This window comes from Ostrea edulis, chromosome 4 (assembly GCF_947568905.1).
Source record: "Ostrea edulis chromosome 4, xbOstEdul1.1, whole genome shotgun sequence".
Classification (NCBI taxonomy): domain Eukaryota; kingdom Metazoa; phylum Mollusca; class Bivalvia; order Ostreida; family Ostreidae; genus Ostrea; species Ostrea edulis.
Genome location: NC_079167.1, coordinates 29,175,108 through 29,196,534, shown reverse-complemented (window position 1 = coordinate 29,196,534; position 21,427 = coordinate 29,175,108). Strand labels below are relative to the sequence as shown.

The window sequence follows — 21,427 nt, the reverse complement described above, 5'->3', positions numbered from 1 at the left end:
GTTATAGTGCTCACAATAACATTGCTCTGCCTTTCTAAAGCTTTGTTCAGTGAAGAACTGAATAAAGAAACGGCCTCTTCATTATATAAACCAAATTCTTCTCCCGGAGTTTCCATGCAATGGTCACTTTCAGCCATAGAGTTTTTGTAGTGTATAAAATTTACCTGTACGTAGAGCTAGCGAGCGTGCTTAGAATGCCGCACAAACACATGTTCGCCTATTTATATGCCTTCACCACGTGACCAATACAAATGATATTCGAACCCGACTACCTATAAAACACCCGCATATAATTATAATTCTTGATGTCCTATAAATTAGTATCGGAGATGTACGTGTTACCTGTCGAAGCTACCCGCACAGGTAAATCGAAGACACTGATGTGAAGTGAAGCGTAGCAAAGCTCGTCCCCTTATATACCATGCGAACCCCGATACATATAACAATAGAAATTCCAACTAATATGGCGGATTAGCAGAGAAATATGTCGGACATATAGAATTATACTATATTTATTAATTCATGTCAGCTTTAACTCTACACAGACAAAATTAGCTAGTGAAACTTCTTTTGTTTGTTTCATTCTGTGCAATTTTTGAAAGTGCATTGTTCCTAGACATGCTTAAGGAAATTGATTATCAAAATAGGTTATCACGGTAATGTTTATTGGCAATATTTATGTATATGCAGCATGTTTAAAATATATATATATATATATATATATATATATATATATATATATATATATATATATATAGCACTGAAGAACCAACAACATTCAGTATCCAAAACTGCCGATATATATATATATATATATATATATATATATATATATATATATATCGGCAGTTATATATATATGACTTTATCCTTACAGTACTGTACAAGTTCAAAGATTAGAATAAAATAGACTAAGATATGTACATAATACTATTATTCATACAGCTACACCCCAGATTGAATTCAAATGTACAGGTGTATCATAACTAAATGTACTTTATTTATGAAAATATTAACTTTACAAAAAGAGGTACATTCTATATTGATCACTATTCAATGTTAATATGTGTTTGCCAAATATATACAAATGCTAAAATAAGTCAATTAGGTATGAAGTTAAGATTTATTCAGCATTTAAATGATAATAAAATCTGTTTAATATAGATTTCTTGAAATGACAATTGAAGAATTTTTCTAGTTTCTGGAGCATTATTTCTATGAATGTGTTGTTTCTGTGTACTTTAACTGTCTTCATGTCTTTTAAAGTATAAACTACAAAAAATACATTCCTTTCTACCTGAACAGAACAGTTGTCCTTGGATTTGATAGTAATAGTCATGAGATTTGTCAAGTTCCAATTCATCATTCACATTTTTAAGATAAGAGACAGATTCCTCTGATATTTCTTTGTTTTTTTGCTGTGTATGGACATTTGATTTCCACCAATGTGTTGTCATTAATGATAGCATCAGGCGATGCAGCCAAATATGGGTGTGTTTTAGACACAAAAATGCCACATTTAAAGGCATGTAATTAAGATTTATCTTGAAATCCCTGTAAAGCAAAAGCTTCATAGCATTTACCATGTAAAATAGCTGGGGCAAATATTTGTGGTGAATATTTTGTCAAATTATTTGCTACTTTGTTAAAGTCAGTCTTCTCTGTTGCTTTGCTGCCAAAGTTAGATGAGTGAATTCTTTTCCTCCGTTCATTATGCCAAATTGGATTACTGCTCTGTCCGCACGTCCGTCGTTCTGTCTTTAAAATGTCGTCATCACTTATATGTGTTATGTCCATTTGTCTTAACCAATTGTTGGAGAGTGATTCTTGTAGATAGTCATGATCATTATCTAAACCTACTGTATTTGCTAATGGATACAGCTGAGAGACTGGGAAAGAATTTATCTTTGGATGGTTTAACCCCACATTTCGAAAAGTGTCATGGTATCCATCTGCATTCTGAAATTCTCTTGTCCGAGGGTCAAAGTTAACATCCAGGTCTCGATTTACCAAAGGCAAGTCTTTGGCCTTGATCGGACTGCCTTTATGCGGTCTAGTTTGGTGAAAAGTTTGGAGATTTTGGGTGCAGGTCTCTAGCAAAGTGTCCAATTTTATCACATTTAAAGCAAGCTTTCTCGGGCTTCTAGATGGAGATCTAACCTTTGCATTTTATCGACTGTTTGACCTGGATCTATTAAAGCTCTTATCCTTAGACAAATCTGACTCCACCTCTTTTTTTTCTTTTTTTTTTTTTGGCACGCTGTTTTTGGCTATAATAGCTCTAACACTTCATTGTTATTTCGGATTTCAAACATTTCGGTTGAGCATCACTGAAGAGACATTATTTGTCGAAATGCGTATCTGGTGCATCAAAATTGGTACCGTATAAGTTTTACATTAGAGGATTTGGAGAACATTTTGAATACTATATTTGATCTCACTATTGTCTTCTTCCATTCTCTTGACCCTTAACTCTAATTTTGATACATTTGTTTGTTCTGAAGTTTGTTCTGCCGTTTGTTTTGTGTTATATATAGCTCTAACTTTGTTCGATGTGTCCTCGTCAGTCTCACCTTCACTTTCGGAACTCTCAAATTTCACCCTTCTTGCTTCACACTTTCTTGCACCTAATATTAGTTTTTGATTTGTTATAGCACTTTCATGTATTGTATCGCAATATCAAGTGTTGTTGGGTTCTTGACCATTGCAATAAGTGCCGCTTGTTTGTTTGAGCATCCTCCCAGGAAAACATTTATTGCTACAGTCTGTTTGCAGTCTTCTGGAGTATCTGGGTACCCGTCTGATGTCATTCTTTGTACCTTTTCTGCAAACTCTTCAATGGATTCTTCAGGGCCTTGCTTGATGTCTTGGAGTTGTCTTCTGATTATGTGTGGGAGGTCTTTCCCCCCGAATCTTTCTCCCAGCTTGATGCTAAGATTCTTTTAAAAAAATTGATCGTGGGTGAATCTGGAGCTGAAATACTTTGAACAGTGCTTTGTCCCTAAGTCACTCTATCAATTTGTCGAGCTTCTGTTCTTCATTCCATTTGTATCTTGCAGCAATATGTGTAAACTGTAAGGAGAATGGTTTTCATTCATTCTTTCCATCCCATGTTGACATTTTCGGAAGACTGGGACCTCTGGATTCTGTATTTTTTGCGATGCCGCCATTTGGAGTTGTTGAATAGGGTTTTTGATAAATTCCATGTGGGGCTAGCCGCTTATTTATCTACCTCTGTTGATTTTTTCATCTTCTAGTTGTTTTATTTTCTTCTCTAGTTCTTGCATTTTACTTACCCTTTTCTTGTCTTGCTCTGTCAGTTTTTGTTTTAGCGTGATGAGCTCTTCATTTTTGACAGTCATTGTTTTTAGCAATTGTGTTTTCGTAATTACGTTTTTTGTGTTTTCTAACTTCGTTTCAAACTTTTGTTGCAATTGTACATTTGTTGTTCATGATCTGTTTTCAATGTGTTTTCTAAATGCTCTAATTGCTTTTGACAAGCAGCAATGTTTTCCCCTGACTGTTTTTAAAATTTGTATATTAAATATATCTTTTCTATCAATCTCTTTCTCTTGTCTGCTAATTACCCGTAATGATTATAGTTTTGTAATTTTCATTTACTGTTTCTTCATGATACAAAACTGATTGTAATGATTGTTCTTGTTTTTGTTGAAGTTACATAATATGTAAATATTATTTATATTTCGCGCCATTTTTTTAAAATTGTATTATTATTGAAAAAAATTGTGAGATCGATTGTCATATTTCTTTAGATTTTCCTTTCTCATTTCTAAACAGTTTCCTTACAAATACATACCGTGCTGTCGGATTTTCTGATAGCCATTAAATGAATAAATAATAATAAAAAAAATTATCTCCTGATTTTCTGTCGGACTTTCTGATAGAGTGATCAACACACACGTCTACGTCTATTTCTTCCATTTATAATTTTGGGTAATATTTTTGCTACTTGGAAATTTTGATACATGTGTAACGGGAATCTTGACCACGGGAACCCAGGGGTCACAACGACCAAAATTCTATAACCAGAACCAGTATATCAGGGACAATAACTCGGGTGATTAAATGCCCTGCTAACACTGGCTCTAGTAAAATTCAACCCAGGTATCGTTATTCCTGAACTATGGTCAACACATCCGAATGAAAAGACCATTAAAATCCACCTATGACGTCATTCTTTTGTTCGAACACTCCATTATTTTTCAGGAATGGAGTGCTCGGAAAGTAGGTCAACCTTTATACAAGTAGATATAAATGCATGCAACAAAAGAATGAAAAACGTAAGACATGATTAAAATGCACAAAGTTTAGTAGAAAGGGGCCCAGCAAAGGTGGATTTTAAGTGGGTCAATGTACTCGTATCACTCCATTCCTTAAAAGCGATACTCGTACATTAACCCTTACGTAAAGAGTTTACAATTTATTAATGATTTAGGATTGGTTGATATTGTAAATGATAGCAAATAACAAATTGAATAAGAAAAAAACAAAGTGTGAAATAGAATCAAAGTTTAAATGAATCAACAACATATGAAATGTTTTAAGAGAGGTAAGAAAATGTGACGGAATGAAAATATCTGAATATGTCCCTACTGATTTCAATAATCTTAAATATTTCCAAAAATAGAAAAAGAACGAGCTACATTTTGACCTAAATATAGAGTACTGCGCAGAATATGAATGTCAGTACTAAAGTATAACATCTCCTACCGCTATCCACTACACCTTGAAACAGGACTCGGAAAGGAAAAACCTATAATAAACTTGCAAACTACCTACTAACTTTAAGTATTATCCTTACAAAATAACACCTAAAGTCTGCAGTAAAACCTTGAGGTTTTTAGCAGTTCTTTACACCTATTCTTACAAAAATCATGTTTATTTCATGCTAGTGACTACATTCAGAGCTTTAAAACCTTGAGGCTTTTGTTACTCAGAATAAGAGAAAAGAAATCTAACCATAAGGTCAGCTCCTAACCAAGTGAAGTAAACGACGACGATGGTGAAGATTTATAGTGCAGACTGCACAGTAGGCGTCCTGGTACACTAAGTTTGTTGCGGCGAGGCGACAATGGTGGTCGACCCTCGGATCCCCTGGAAACGGGGACGGGTCTTCTTGAAGATCTGAGGATGGTTAGGTCCTCCAGTAGGTGGTGGATGGGTCCATATCCTCTTCCTAGAGTCGATATCCCACGGATCCCCACAGTATAGTCGGGGGAAGGGCTTCTTGAAGGTAGCTTGCTATTTTTCATCTGTGGTCGATCGACCCTCGGATCTCCCTCAGTAAAATTGGGGAGACGGTTTTCTTGAAGACTGTTTAGGAGGCGGCAAAGGAGGTACGGAGGGAGCACCCCAGCGGATCCAGTGCAGAAACCCACCAGCTCTGTGCTTGAATTTGTCTAAATAATTTAGATAGTCGCCTAATTTTCCTTAGTTACTGGCAGAAAGCAGAAGAATAGTTGTGTGTATGCAAATGTATTTATGGCCGAAAGTGTTTAGCGTGGAGTTGATCAGGCTCGCACGTCCATGACTTTATGAGAAAGCCATAGAAGACGCGTTAGACCACTGTCTTTAATAAATAGTTGGCCTCTTGCACCGATGCATCATTGTATAAAGATTTACTTGATAAATTTAAGTGTATGTGTGTCTAATTTAAACTATAATACAGAGAGCTGTATACCCTATTAATGAGCATACGCTTATTGATAATACAGGGAATAGGATTCTGAATCCTATTATTAATCCAGGATATGCCTGGATATATTAATAGTTTAATAGGCCTAAATGGGAAGTTTAATATTAAGGACTTAGAGATTTTGTGTTTGAGTGTTGACTGTAATTTGTGTTATTTTAGGGGGGGAAATGCATGTTAGTATTATTGTTTGTTTTTATTTTATTTTATTTTTTGTTTGTTTGTTTTATTTTTTTTAACATTATATAAAAGGAATTAGTTGAGGAGGGTATGTTATTTGGGTAAAGGTATAAGCATAAACTGTCAAGGGTAAGTGATATGTTTATGGTATGTTTTGGTGTATAAATTTTAATGGCGGTGGGCAAGTGTTATAGCCGGGAAACTACAGTTAGCAGAAGTGACTGATACCTGAAGTAGCCCTTAAAGGTTAAAATGTATAACTGTCAGCCACTCCCGTCACCAGAGGTGTTACTTCAGGAGTGTCTGACAGTTGAGGGTGTAAGTAAATGAGTAGGGATGGGCGTGTATTGAGTATGCATGGATGTGACGCAGCGTGTTAATGAGACATTTGACACCGGCCCAGGGTTAAGCCCCGGACCACTGTCAGCAGACAACTTCTGACCTGGCATAGTGACAACGCCACAAAAACCGCTACGATAATAGAGAATAATGAGAATGAGAGAATATGCCACCAAAGGCAAGTGGTCGAATCCTACCCCAACTGGAGCATCTCTACAATAAGATACGGAGTTCGAGCCAAAAGCAATTAGTAGAACTTAGATACTGAGTATGGATGGATGTGACGCAGCGTATCCATGAGGCAATTGGCACCGGCACAGGGTTAAGCCCCGGGCCACTGCCAGCAGACAAATTCTGACCTGACATAGTGCCAACGCCACATAAACCGCTACGATGAAAGAGGATGAGAGAAGATGCAGTCAAAAGCAAATGGTCGAATCCTACCCCAACTGGGGCATCTCTACAATAAGATACGGAGTTCGAGCCAAGAGCAATTAGTCACACTTAGATGTAGCTAGTATATCCTGTGGATGTGATAAAGTTTAATATTGCTGGTACCACGGTGTTAATGTTGCAGGTGGATATGGTTAGCAGAGTGTGTAGGTCAAAGGTAGTGACTCCTGCTGCATGTAGTGTTTGTATGAGGTTTGTTATGTAGTGGTTGTGAAGTGGACAGTGTAAAAGGTAATGGGCGATTGTTTCTGGGACCTGGCAGTGTGCACATTTGTTGTTTGTGTGCCTGGTGTACTGACCTAAATCGCCCAATAGATTGATTGTTCCTACCCTCAAGCGTGTGATGATTTTGTCATAGTGTATGTTAGAGTGATACTTGAGAGGTTTTGAGCATGGGTTGGATTTGATTTTAGATATGAGTTTGGTGTTTGAGTTTAGCTGTTGTTTGTAGATGCCAATTATAGTGCGATGTATGGAGCTGTAAATTTATCTGACCCCTACCAATATGTCATATGTAACCCTGTTGTGACCTAGTGATTGTTTTGCAGTGTTGTCGACAGTCTCGTTTCCTTGAATGCCGACATGTGAAGGTATCCACTGCAAGTGGATGTGTTGGTTATATTGTGTGGAGTGATGCAAGAGGATGAGGATGGTGTTGAGAAGATCTGGTCTACTAGTTTGAAATGTTTGTAGTGTTTGTAGTGCACTAAGGGAATCTCTGAATATTACCGTTCTCCGATATCCCTTATTGTGAATGTATTTGAGTGCAGAAATTAGAGCGACCATCTCCGTCGAGTAGACAGAGATGTTGTCCTTGCATCTATACCCCTCCTCTATGGGACCGCTGGGGTCATAGATGGCTGCACCCGTTTTGCCTGTGGTGTGGTCAGTGTAGATTTTCTGGAAGCCTTGGTAGTGTGTGTCTATGTGTTGCAGTGCAATTGCTTTGATTTGTAATGGGTTACTGTGCTCTTTGGTGATTGCACTGCCGATATTGGTGCAAACTGTAGGAGGAGGAAAAGTCCATGGAGCCATTGGTAGCAATTGTTTGGTTGGTGGCTCAGGTAGCCCATAAGTGTTTGCATACTTCCATATTTCGTAACCAAATGGTCCATTTCTCTCCCCCCCACCTTTCGCTGGATTTGATGTCAGTGTATGCGTATGTATGTGGTCCTTGCAATAATGTATTTGTATGATTTGTTTTGTCAGAGGAGACCCTAACCTAGTACCTTAGAGAAAGTTGTAGTCTGCGCAGGTTAAGTGGTAGTTCTCCCGATTCCAGTAGGACTGTGCTTTTGTCTGCATTGTGATGAGCTCTAATTGCAATTCGGAGTGCCGACGCTTGGATCCTGTCCAGACTTTGAAGATAGGTCTTGCAACCTGAGTTGTAAGCCTGGCATCCGTAGTCAAGTGTAGATCTAAGAAAATATTTGTATAGCATTAGAAGAGTTTGGTTGTCAGCACCGAATTTTGTGCCTGAAACACAACGCATAAGATTTAGTATTTTGTAACATTTAATTTTGAGTTTTTCGACGTGAGCTTTGAATGTCATATGTTCGTCGAAGATGACTCCCAGAAAGGTTACTTGTGATTCTACCTTGATGGATTGATTTCTTAGGTAGAGTTTTAGCTGGGATTTGTAGTTAGTGTGCCTTGGATTAGTTTTGCGAAATAAGATTGTGACAGTTTTAGGTTGCGATAGCTTGAAACCCCACTGGATGGACCAGTTTGAAATTGAGTCTAGAGTGCTTTACAACCTAATGTTGATGATATTAATAGAGCGACTTGTGTGGTGAATTTGTGTGTCGTCTGCAAGTTGGGAGAGATCAGCCACTTGGTATGGTTGTTTATGGTGTTGTATTGTGGATGATAAGTCGTTGATCGTGAGATTGAAAAGTGTAGGACTGATAACAGAACCCTGTGGTGTACCATTGTCCAAGGAGTGTGGATCCGAATTGGACTGGTTTACAGTGACCTGTATTTTCCTGTCTTTGAGGAATTACCTGATGAAGCAAAGTGTGTTGCCAGTGATGTGGAACTGATGACGAAGCTTATATATCAGTCCATCATGCCAGACCACATCGAAGGCTTTAGAGATGTTGTTGAAGACCGCTCCTGTGTATTAACTGTTTGCCATTCCTGTTAGTACTTTCGTTTCCAGCTGGACAAGATTGTCTATTGTACTGCGACCTGGGCGGAATCCACTCTGTGCAGGGTCGAGTTTGCCTTTATCTAGAAACCATCTCAACCTGGTGTTGAGCATTTTTTCGAAGGGTTTGCACAAGTGTGATGTTAATGATATTGGTCTGCAGGAATTGGGAAAATGGTGATCCTTGCCTGGTTTAGGTATTGGAATAACTATGGCATTTCTCCAGCATGTTAGAAATTGTTTTTTTTTTTTATAAATAGTTGATTGTAGAAGTGAAGTATAATGTTCGTGAAATTTGGAGGGAGGTGTTTTAGCATGAGGTATGTAATTTTGTCCCCTCCTGGTGCAGTGTTTTTGTTATGTGTGAGAGCTTGTCTGAGTTCGTGCAATGCAAAGAGTTGATTGAGTGTTCCAGTGTTGGGACCTGTGTCTTTGACGTGGAGTTGGTGTTTGAATCGGTCCCTGACTAGTGCATGTGCTGGATCAAGGTTGGTATTTGAACTTACTTGTTGAAATGTTTTAGCAATTAAATTTGCCTTGTCTTGTGAACTGTATGCATTTTGTATTGTTGGAAGAGTTGTCCTAGTGTTTTTACCTTGAAGTGCTTTGACCTTTCTCCAGACTGTTGTTGTGTTTGTACGCGAGTGTAGTGTTGAAATAAAGTTTTGCAAGTGAGTTTGTTGTTCTTGGAAGATGACATGTTTTGTGTGTTTACATGCTCTGTTGTATTCTGCCTTGGAGATGTGTCCCTGATGGAATTCCTTAAAAGCTTTCCTGCTAGCTTTCCTAGCTTGAGTGCAGTTGTCTGTCCAAGCCTGGTGACTGTTTTACCTGAAGTCCTGGGTATGGAGTGTTCAGCTGCTTGAAAAATAGCCTTGTTGATATTGTCTAGATATTGATCTATGTTGTTATCTGCAATTTGATCAGCTTGAATTGCACTAAGTATATGGGCAAATTTTGCCCAGTTGGCTTTAGCGTAGACCCAAGATTTTGGTAATGTAGCGGTTTCCATGTATGGAGTAATGGAAAAGTTAGAGATGATAGGGAGATGATCTGATCCACAGGAGTCTTGTATAACTATCCAATCAGACATGGCCGATATGGTGTGTGGTACTATGGTTACATCCATTGCTGTGGTGTTACCAGTATTTGGACCAATCCTAGTAGGGGATCCATCATTAAGTATGACTAAGTTTTGATCATCTACCCACTGGGTGACGTCCTCTCCTGCTTTGTCCCTGTTGTTGGCTCCCAGCACTGGGTGGTGTATGTTGAAATCTCCCAAGTAGATTGTGTTTGTAGGGAAGGTTTGAGAAAGACGTACAAGTGCAGCTTGAAGATGTTGAGTATCCTGAGGTGGTATGTATATGTTTAAGATGTTAATGAAACCTGTATTTAGTTTAATTTGAATGCCGACCACTTCAACTGGACCTAAGTTATAGTTGATTTGTACTTTGTGGTAAGCAATAGTGTTAGCTATTAAGATGATTAGCCCACCGCCTTGTCGATGAGGTCTGTCTTGTCGTATAGTGTCATACCCTGGCACGCTCGGTGAGTTGTGGTGTGTCTGCAACCACGTATCCTGTACACATATGACTGAAGGAGACTTTTCTTAAATTAGTTGCTTGAGTTGACCAATGTTGGTCCGAAGACCTCGAGCATTCCATTGTAAGACACTGAATCCGTCCATAGTCAAGTCTGGATTATGTTTGGTGTATAACTACAGGTGTGAGACCATGATCTCCTAGCTTTGATGGTGTATCACTTAGCAAGTGAGGTCGAATTCATCTAGCTGCTCACAGAATTGTGAGCTAGACAAGATGACCTGTTTATGACAGGGAAATGACGTGTCATCTTCTGTACCAGGAGATCGACCCCTCTTCTTGCCTGGTGTTGGTGAGACCGTTTGTGCAGATAGTGGTTTTTGGGGTGTGGGTTTTGTGTTTGTTTATTTGTTTGTGTGTGTGATTTGTCTGAGTTATGTTTAGGCCCAGCCTTTGCCCCAGTTGTGGAGGGTTGAGATTTTCTGGAGGGAGCTTTAAGCAAGTCTCCAAAAATATTTGCGACATTAGATCGCATTTTGTCTGCCGCAGCAACTGCTTTTGGCAGGTTGTAACTCGGAAAGACCTACTTCCACAAGTTGTATGACCTTTGTCACTAGTTCACCCAAGGGAACAGTAACATTTGTTTGGACCGGTTTTTGTGGCTGGTTAACAATCCTGCTGGTGTTCCAGGAAAAGTGAAGTAAACTGATCAAACACAGCCTTATATACCTTGAATTCTATTCACTAACTTAAAGGCCGGGAGTAACCTAGAAAAATTTACACCCCTACAGCAATTAAGCATATATGGCAAGAGGGCAGGGCTTAGCAGTGTTATCAGAATAAGCAGCAGTTTGATGCTTGACTCTTCACGTGCTCTGTAGCAGACGATATTTTGAACAGGGAGACTGGCATGATTTATCAAAATAAACTAAAGTTTTCCCGCATTTTTCTACCACTCTGCTGGATCTGTGAGGCACTGAAAGGATAGGTTTTTACTTTAACAAAACTTCACCCTAGGAATTACAAAATGAATTCATCATTGTTTTATCCATGTCTTTTAAAACATGTAGTTTTTCGATGATATACACAAAATATTGGTATATATGATATAATAATACTTATGATTTTCCTCTTGGTACCTTTCAATTATGAGAAGAATTGGGGGGGGGGGGGGGAATTGTAGCTGTGCAATGGAGGACATGTGCATTGAAGGATTATTAAGAAACACTTTGTCCATTATGATATTTGGAGACCTACTATCTGTGATTGTCTCTTTTGACATTGTAATGTTCACACATAAGAGTCCAGATTGAGAGTAATTTTAAAGTGATGGTTGATCAATTGGACATTTGTCATCATTGGTGAGAGACAATGGAAGTTACACGACTGGCCTAGGAGATTGTTGTTTAATCAGACAAACATCATGCTTGACATTATTCTAGAAAAGGTACCAGCAATCCTGCAAAACTCTGAAACAGCGATCAGACTGAACAGTCCTAATGAGTTATTTTTATAAAGTTAACAAATTTTTTAAAGGAATGTGATTATATATAATTAAAAAATAAAATCTGGATTTACCAATGATATATGAGTAAGTACTTTTTTTCCACGTTATACAGTGATTTGATTACATGTTTCCTTTGGTGCAACCCCCCTTATCTAGAACTAGACAAGCATGTTCGTGCAATATGTGAGTCAACATCCGGTGTAAACAATAACAAAAGATAATCACACCCACAAACTGCCAATCTCTAGTTTGAAATACAAATTTAGCCCTGCTTCAGATTTTTTAGGCCAAAATTAAAACTTCATGAGAATTTATATCTAAAATAGATATGGCCAATATATGCACAGTTATGAGGGGAACAAGCATACCCATTATAAAAATTTCAGTACAACAGCTTAATCTTTATTTTTGCAAAATAAGTGCTGCAACCTGAATGTGACCAGAAAATTCATATATTCCACCATTTTCACCGATTGGCTGCTTTTATACCCAATTGCCGGCCTTTCAGCCAACCAAAACCAAAGAAACTATCCCGACTTATCCAATCAAGCGACAGGTAGCTTATTCACTTAGGAGAGCTTGACAACAGAGATGACACTTAATTCCTGTTTAATATTGTCATAATTTTGGAGTTTCACTAATTCTGTTTATTTGTTTATCTCGTATGCATGCTCAGCATTTATTGCTCTATACTGTTATCACAATGGGTAACGGGATATGTCTGTCAGCGTCCTACACTAGTGGTCGCCGATGTTCTCATGGGAATATAAGGGTTCATTGTTTATATTCCTGATTAAGGTTAGCCATTATCGGTGCTTTATGATTTTGGCTGGGAACCTTGAAGTTTGAGGGGCATGCCCAAGTTTGAGTCAGTTCTGTATTGGAGTTTAGTACAGATGGATGTCAGTTCTGCTCCGTAAGCAGATGGACTGATGTGTATATTGAACTTCAACTATTTGAAGTTGTTCAACATAAATGTTGTGTGTAAATATGTGTATATTTGTAAATAAACTGTAAATATAACATCTGCCTTATTCTTGGACATTAGCACGTTACAATTTTGGTGGCAGCGGTGGGATTATTATTACAAGTGATATGGCAGAAAATTTAGATACCCCAACTGTGCTATTAGGAATAAGACGTAATATGTCAGATACAGGAATAGGGACGATGACATCCACCCCTCATGAGATCCAGCGTATAGAAAGAGAATGTGCAGCGCTTGATCGAGAAATACGCAATACTACAGCGGCACTCAGAAACAATAGTTACAATGATGATCATCAAAGTAACATGGATTTCATGAAACCTTTAGTACATCCAGCTGCATATGATGGATCTGAGCCGTGGGATGATTATAAGGTCCAGTTTGAACTCGTGGCGGAGATAAATGGATGGGACGACACAAGGAAGTCCATGTTCTTAGCGTCCTCGTTAAGGGGTGCTGTACAAGGAGTGTTAGCTGATCTGGAGCCAGGAAAACGACGTTCCTATGTTGAATTGTCAACTGCACTAAGTCGCCGTTTTGGATCCGAGAACAGAACTGAACTGTTCCGAGTTCAGCTAAAAAACCTTGTCCGGAAAAGAGACCAATCACTTCCGGAGTTAGCTCAATATATAAAACGATTGAGCAGAAAAGCTTACCCTAATGCTCCGCGAGATCTACTGGAAACATTGTGTCGGGATCATTTCATAGACGCCCTTACTGACTCCGACATAATACTGAGGATTCAGCAAGCGCATCCAAAAACAATTGATGATGCTACAAAACTGTCCGTGGAACTGGATGCATTTAATATGGCAGAAAAACAGCGAGAAAAACGAGCTACTACAGCGGTGCGGAATGTAACTGTCAGTGACTATGCAAATGAAAAATCATTCAGTGCTGATGACATTAAAGCATGTATGGGAGAAATTTCAAAGGAACTCGTTGAAATGCGCAAGGAAATAGCAACAATGAAAAAATCGAAAGATACATGTGCTGCTAATTCAAAACCATCAACAAAAGAAATCCGTTGTTGGAACTGTGGTGGGAATCATTTTAGAAGGAACTGCCCGAAAACCAAAAAATCATCAAGTTCTGGTAAGGGAAATTCAAACTTTGCCCCGCGATCTTCTCGAATATCGAAGGACGGGTCTGGTATGTATGTGGATGGATGTATACATGATGCCGAATCTGTACGATTTCTTGTAGATACAGGTGCCAATGTCTCTATCATTAATACCAGTGTCTACAGGAAAATGAATCCTTTCCCCGAATTACAATCTTCTAAAATGAATATGAAGATGGTTGATGGCAAATGTATTCATGCAAAAGGGATCGCGACAATGAACGTGACTCTCGCAGGCATTTCTGTACAGCACGAATTCTGGATTGTTGACATTGATGAGGACATCGACGGATTGCTCGGATTTGATTTCTTGAAGGCACATAAATGTGTTCTTGATGTAGGAAATAGTCAGTTTAAATTGAATGGGCATATTGTAAAATGTTTAACATTCTCGTGCAACTACATGCGATGTTGTAGGGTTGTTCTGGAAGATACCAGTGTTGTCCCAGCTGGAAGTGAGATGTTGCTTCAAGGAAAAGTTTTGGATACCGATTCAGTACCTAAGACCGGCCTTGTTATTCCTACGGAGAAATTCACTGAAAAGTACAAACTGATTGTAGGGAAAGCTGTAGTAGATTTGTCGAAGGAAAAAGTTCCTATACGTGTGCTCAATGTGTCAGACAAATCAATCAAACTTTATCCGAGAACAGTAGTTGGTCACTGCGAAGCTGTAACAATAGACCGAAGTGAGGAAACTTGTTCTTATCCAGATGGCAAAATTCCGGATTACCTTTCGACTTTACTATCTGAATCATGTGCCAATTTGGATGGAAAACAATCGGAAATCCTAAAACAGTTTTTGATCAACAACAAAGATGTGTTTGCACCCGACAAACTAGCACTTGGTCGCACAGGAGTAATCAAACACAAGATTGACACTCAGGACGCTACACCCATCAAACAACAACCCCGTCGAATGCCATTTGCTAAGAGATCTGAGGTGTCATCACAGATCGAAATTATGTTATCTCAGGACGTGATTGAAAAATCAAACAGTCCTTGGGCTTCACCAATTGTATTGGTGAGGAAGAAGGATGGTTCCCTTCGGTTTTGTGTAGACTATAGAAAGTTGAATTATGTTACTAAGAAGGATTCATTTCCGGTTCCCAGAGTTGACGACAAACTGGACGCTCTAGTTGGTTCTCAGTGGTTTTGCACCCTTGATTTACAAAGCGGCTATTGGCAAGTTGAATTGGAAGATCAGGATCGTGAGAAAACTGCCTTTGTGACCGAAAATGGACTGTACCAGTTCAAGGTCATGCCCTTTGGACTGTGTAATGCACCCGCCACCTTTGAAAGGTTAATGAGTAAAGTCTTATCGGGATTATCTTGGAAAACCTGTTTGGTTTATCTTGATGACGTGATTGTTTTCGGTCAAGACTTTGAGACAACGTTAAATCGTTTAGAGGAAGTGCTTTTGCGACTACGTACTGCGGGACTGAAATTAAGTCCAAAGAAATGTTTCTTATTTCAAAAGCGAGTGACATACTTGGGGCATATTGTAACCCCGGACGGAATTCAAATGGATCAATCAAAAATTGATGCCATAAAATATTGGCCTGTGCCCGTCAACATTAAGCAGCTTCGTAGTTTTCTTGGATTATGCTCTTATTATCGCAAGTTTATTTTGAACTTTGCAAAAGTTGCTCGTCCATTAAATTCCATGACAGAAAATAAACCATTTTTGTGGACGGATGAGTGCAACACGGCTTTCCAGCAGCTAAAATCTAAACTAATGCACAGTCCGGTACTGGCATACCCGGATCCTCAAGGCTCAGAGTTCATCCTAGATACAGACGCTAGCAACAAAGCCATTGGATCTGTGCTTTCTCAAATTCAAGATGGTAAGGAGAAAGTAATAGGCTATTTTAGTCATGCATTAGGGAAATCCGAGACAAACTACTGTGTAACCCGCAAGGAATTACTCGCGATTGTAGAGTCCATAAAACACTTCCACTGCTACTTGTATGGCAGGAAGTTTCGCCTACGCACAGACCATGGGTCACTTCGGTGGCTTATGAATTTCAAAAATATTGAAGGACAGTTAGCTCGATGGCTGGAAGTTCTTGGCACTTATGACTTTGAAATAGAACATCGAGCTGGAGCAAAACATGTTAATGCTGACTCGATGTCGCGCCGACCCTGCCAAGACTGCTCATATTGTGAGCGAACTGAACAAACTTTTCGTCAAGAAGGAAAATGCAATGTTGTCCGTAAAAAGACTCAACCTTCCTGGATAAATGGAATATCACAATCTCAAATGGCCAAAGCCCAAAGAGACGATACGACAATAGGTGTTATTTTCTCAAAATTGCAGCAAAGCCATACCAAGCCTAAATGGGAGGAAATCTGTTTGGAAAGTGTGCCAGTGAAAACTTTGTGGTCTCAGTGGCAAAGACTGGAATTCAAGAATGGTGTCCTGCATCGGAGATGGGAAGATGATACAGGGAAGCGAATTTCGTGTCAAGTGATTGTGCCAGAAATATATCGTGCAGATATATTAAGATCGCTTCATGATGCCGTTACAGCTGGTCATCTTGGAGTCAACAAAACTTTGTCTCGGATACGAGAACGATTTTATTGGCCGGGTGTTGGATCTAGTGTAAAGGACTGGTGTCGTAAATGTGAACAGTGTTCGGCAAGGAAAAGTCCGTCTAAATCCTACAAGGCCCCTATGAAGATCTACAATGTGGGAGCTCCAATGGAGAGGGTAGCCCTGGATATCATGGGTCCCTTACCTGTAACAGAACGCGGAAACAAATACATTCTTGTTGTGGGAGATTATTTTACTAAATGGACTGAGGCATACGCGATCCCAGATCAAGAGGCTGAGACTGTAGCCAGGAAGCTCGTTGATGAGTTCATTTGTCGTTTTGGGGTCCCTTTACTTATTCATTCCGACCAAGGAAGAAATTTTGAATCTGGACTATTCATCTCGATGTCAAAACTACTAGGAATGGAGAAGACTCGAACTACAGCTTTACACCCCCAATCTGACGGAATGATTGAGCGTTTCAATAAAACGGTTGGAAATATGCTTCCAACATTAGTGTCTAAAGATCAAAGAGACTGGGATGAAATTCTCCCGATGACAATGATGGCATATAGGAGTGCTGACCAGGAATCAACGTCATATTCCCCGAATTTGATGATGTTAGGTCGGGAAGTACGTTTACCTGTGGATTTAATGTACGGAAGAAACAAACAGTGTGCCTGAATATGTTGCAGACTTGAAGGACAAAATGTGCAAAGTGCATGAATCGGCTAGACAACATATTAAAAGTGCAAGTGATAAACAGAAGTCCGGATACGATTATTCTGTGAAATTTAACCCATATAAAAGTAGTGACCTTGTGTGGCTATTTGATCCTAAACGCAAAATCGGCGTGAGTCCAAAATTACAATCTAATTGGGACGGACCTTAAGTATCGCGTAGTTACGTCAATTAGTGATCTTGTGTACCGAATCCAAAAGACACCAAATTCCAGACCGCGTGTTGTGCATTACAACCGATTAAAACCATTTTATGGCGAAAGTGACGCGTGGCAGCCGTCAAGCGATCAGCAGTCTGGTGATGATGACGAGGTACGTTCTATTGACAATGCGAGTTATAATGACGATTGCGAAGCAGGGATTGATGCAGAATACAAACGAATCCGCCGTCCTGTGGAACGATTGGATTTATAAAGTGACAGTGTAATTAACTGAGAATGTACATTGAGAAAACTGTCAATTTTAATTTGTAAATAACATGTGTGGGCACATGTCTTTGAAGGAGGGAGCAATGTCATAATTTTGGAGTTTCACTAATTCTGTTTATTTGTTTATCTTGTATGTATGCTCAGCATTTATTGCTCTATACTGTTATCACAATGGGTAACGGGATATGTCTGTCAGCGTCCTACACTAGTGGTCGCCGATGTTCTCATGGGAATATAAGGGTTCATTGTTTATATTCCTGATTAAGGTTAGCCATTATCGGTGCTTTATGATTTTGGCTGGGAACCTTGAAGTTTGAGGGGCATGCCCAAGTTTGTGTCAGTTCTGTATTGGAGTTTAATACAGATGGATGTCAGTTCTGCTCCGTAAGCAGATGGACTGATGTGTATATTGAACTTCAACTATTTGAAGTTGTTCAACATAAGTGTTGTGTGTAAATATGTGTATATTTGTAAATAAACTGTAAATATAACATCTGCCTTATTCTTGGACATTAGCACGTTACAATATGAAAAAAACATGTATCAACTAAATCTAAACATGAAAAGTATTAAATAAAATAAAATAAATGACTGGCAGTAAGTAAATGAACTTCAAATGTAATAAGAAACTGATTTTACAACAATCAGGGCTTGAAATAAATGCACTTCTGTGTAATAAAAAAAATCAGATCCGCCACACATGTATAACACAATGTACACAGTTCTCCAAGAAGCGTTATCAAAATTTAATAAAAACTGGTTATGACGATATAATAGCATTCATAACAATTTCATGAAATTGTTTCTTCACAAAAATATACAAAATGTCTGTAAAAAAATAAAGGAAAGCTACCGCATAATAGACTTGATAGAGAAATCAATAAAAACAGAGTTATTGCCCTTGGATTCACTATTTTGAAACTTATCATTGGTTATTCATCTATAACTTAGACTATTGAAATATTTCATTTTTAACAAGATTTTCTACAATAACTATCGAAAAAGACTCCAACAAAAGGTACGTTCCTATCTTGCATAAATCTAAATAAATCATCTGATGACATCACAGGAGGGTGGAATTACTTTAAGTAATTTGTTTTATATCAGGCGCTATTCAAATTTTATTATTATTAATATTATTATCATCATTACTATTATTATTATGCAAATTATTCATTACTTGACCTAAAATTTAACGAAGAATTAAATAATATAATTGATTTCAGTTCCAAGGATCTTTTAAAGGTCTATTTGGGTAAATCGACGCACCAAAGAGTTTCACGGTCGTTTTAACGCTTAAAGTGACGCCTATTTCAAGGCAATTTAGAAGTGCTTAAATTACACGAGTTCCACGATGGCTGTCAAGATGAGGAACAAAATACTACAGATTTGTGTATTAATTTCATTGGTTTCAGCGAATCCTCTGAAAAAATCTAAACATGAGACTGAATGGGAAGATAACCACTGTCATTTCCCGCCAGGAAATTTGTATATTGAGGATGGTACAAGTTTGAGAAAATGTTTAAATGAAGAACTTAAGAACCAAACGATCAGCGCACTGTCACTGTGTAAATTCTTCTTTCAGGCCGTGAATAATCACACTTGTAAATCAAAAGTATTTACTGGTAGTATTTCAGAAATCCTCGAAAAAGCAAACGCTGATGCAATAGAACAGTATTGTAATGGATCACTAAAATCCAGTTTCCCAAAGGACTGCCAAAAAACTTGTACAAAGGACAAATTTTCAACAGAAATGTGTACATTGATATATTTGGCAAACAACATAACTGCTGCAATTCGTAAGTATGACACTACTTTACTTCCTAAAAGTAGTGATGAAGAATTTTCAATTTTGATTATGTGTAATAATAGTTTTTAAAATGCTGATTGGTTGCTTAACAGACATTTTAAAAATGATTTTAAGTCCAATCAATGAAATATGCTGTTGCGTTCAATACGCCAGTTTCAAGATAAGAACTTTTCTGTGTAGGAGGTGCATAATGCATTAGTGGAACTTTGAACAATGTTGAATGTCGAAGTGGGACAAAGGGGACCTTCAGTCAGTGAGGAAGATAGGCATAATCATGTTATTTGATCCGTGGACTTTACGATAGCATTTATTCCGTAAATGTGACTTTTAAAAACAGAATAAATAGCATGATTAGTTAATATGAGTAAAATATAATATAAGTATTAGTAACCATTTAGTCTGTGTGCTGACCATCTATAATTATATATCTTTATACATATAACCATGATAACGATATTGTTAAGTCCGCGGATCGAATAACATGATTATGCCGGAAGATGATAAAATGTAATAAAAGCGGCTTCTCTTTTAATATGTAATAAATACAAAATAGTATCGAAAGAAATGTTTTAATTACTAAAGTGGAAACTTAAAAGCTGTCATATTTGCAAGTAATATCCTAATATGATGCGTATGACCAATGAAATAACGTGATATTATGAAAATCCTATTTATTTGATTATTCCCTGAATGTTTATCATTTAGGCCAAATAAAATTATAACTCTGTTTCCTGTTACCCAACCAACTGATGCCTTGACCCCCTGACTGGGCGAAAATGTTGTTTAAAAAAAATGTCCCCGACCGACTGGGAAATCGGCAATCACGGTTCCGAACTTGCTTGTACTCAACTTCCGGTCCATTTCAAGGGAGCTCATCAAGGTCATCATGGCTGCCCATATGTTGTCGGTGAGCATCCTGTTTGCTCTTAGGTTTAAGAAGTGCCAGCATAAAGATGAAAAGTCCGTGCTTAAGACGGTTGACGATAGAACGGCACTTGAAGTATTTCAATCTGATCATGGGGTGTTGCCCAAAAATTGCAGTCTTCTTGTCAAAATATCGGCAGATGACCATAACATTTTCGATGTTGACAGTAGGCTCGAAGGGGAAAAAGAAAGCTGTTACATCTGCTAATAAAAGTGTTGCATCAGTTCCTGTAATGACAGTTGATGCTGGTGAACCTGACCAGTCACTGCAAGACAAGATACCAATGTCAGCTCAGACTCCACGAGCAGTAATTAAATGCGTAGAATGTAGAAAGCCTTGTGTGGTCTACAGCAGGAAAAAGGTAATTGTTACTTAAGAATAAGAGTCTAAATAAATTAATTTGCGGAAATAGCCAAAACAAAAATTTCTGCATTTGAGACAGTTAAATTTTCAATTTTCAAAGCATGAGGCCTGTTCTAGTTTGTAAAAGATTGATACTAGCCTGTAATAAAATGTGTCTCATTTGATTTCAATAGTAAAGTTTACAAAGGCCTTAATAAAAAAATTCTTAGATTCTCATCCCAACCCACCTTAATTTTAACTCCCTTTAATGAAATGCATACCTGTTCCAAATCTTCAGAAAAATTAGATGGGAATTTAGGTTTTTTTTCTTCATTATGGTCTAATGTTACTTTTTAAGTACTTTCATGTAAAACGAAACTTGTTTGTTGACTTTTTCAGCTAACAACAGAGAGGCAGCTATGCAGTCTGGCTGTTGCCATCACGGAATTCGACTATACATGTGGGACAATTATGCTGCCAGATGAGCATCACATACATGTATAACATGTTAACTACACGGATGAATATTACCTGTCAGAGTCCTATTGAACTACCCTACTACCATACATGCCAACTTTTAAAAATCCCCATGGGGGATTTTGCGCGCGACGACCTTTTTTCAAAGCTCAAAATTCACGACATTTTACCATGAA

At 38.2% G+C, this 21,427-nt stretch overlaps 1 protein-coding gene across 1 annotated transcript in view; it reads left to right on the top strand.

The window, feature by feature from the left end:
* The first annotated feature begins 19,003 nt into the window (after positions 1-19,003).
* LOC125668369 (uncharacterized protein DDB_G0290685-like) overlaps positions 19,004-21,427 on the top strand; it is a 53,709-nt gene continuing 51,285 nt past the window's right edge. The window contains exon 1 of the mRNA XM_048902433.2: positions 19,004-19,496. Within this exon, the coding sequence (XP_048758390.2) occupies positions 19,052-19,496 (445 nt within the window). The 5' untranslated portion in view covers positions 19,004-19,051. The remainder of the gene's footprint in view (positions 19,497-21,427) is intronic.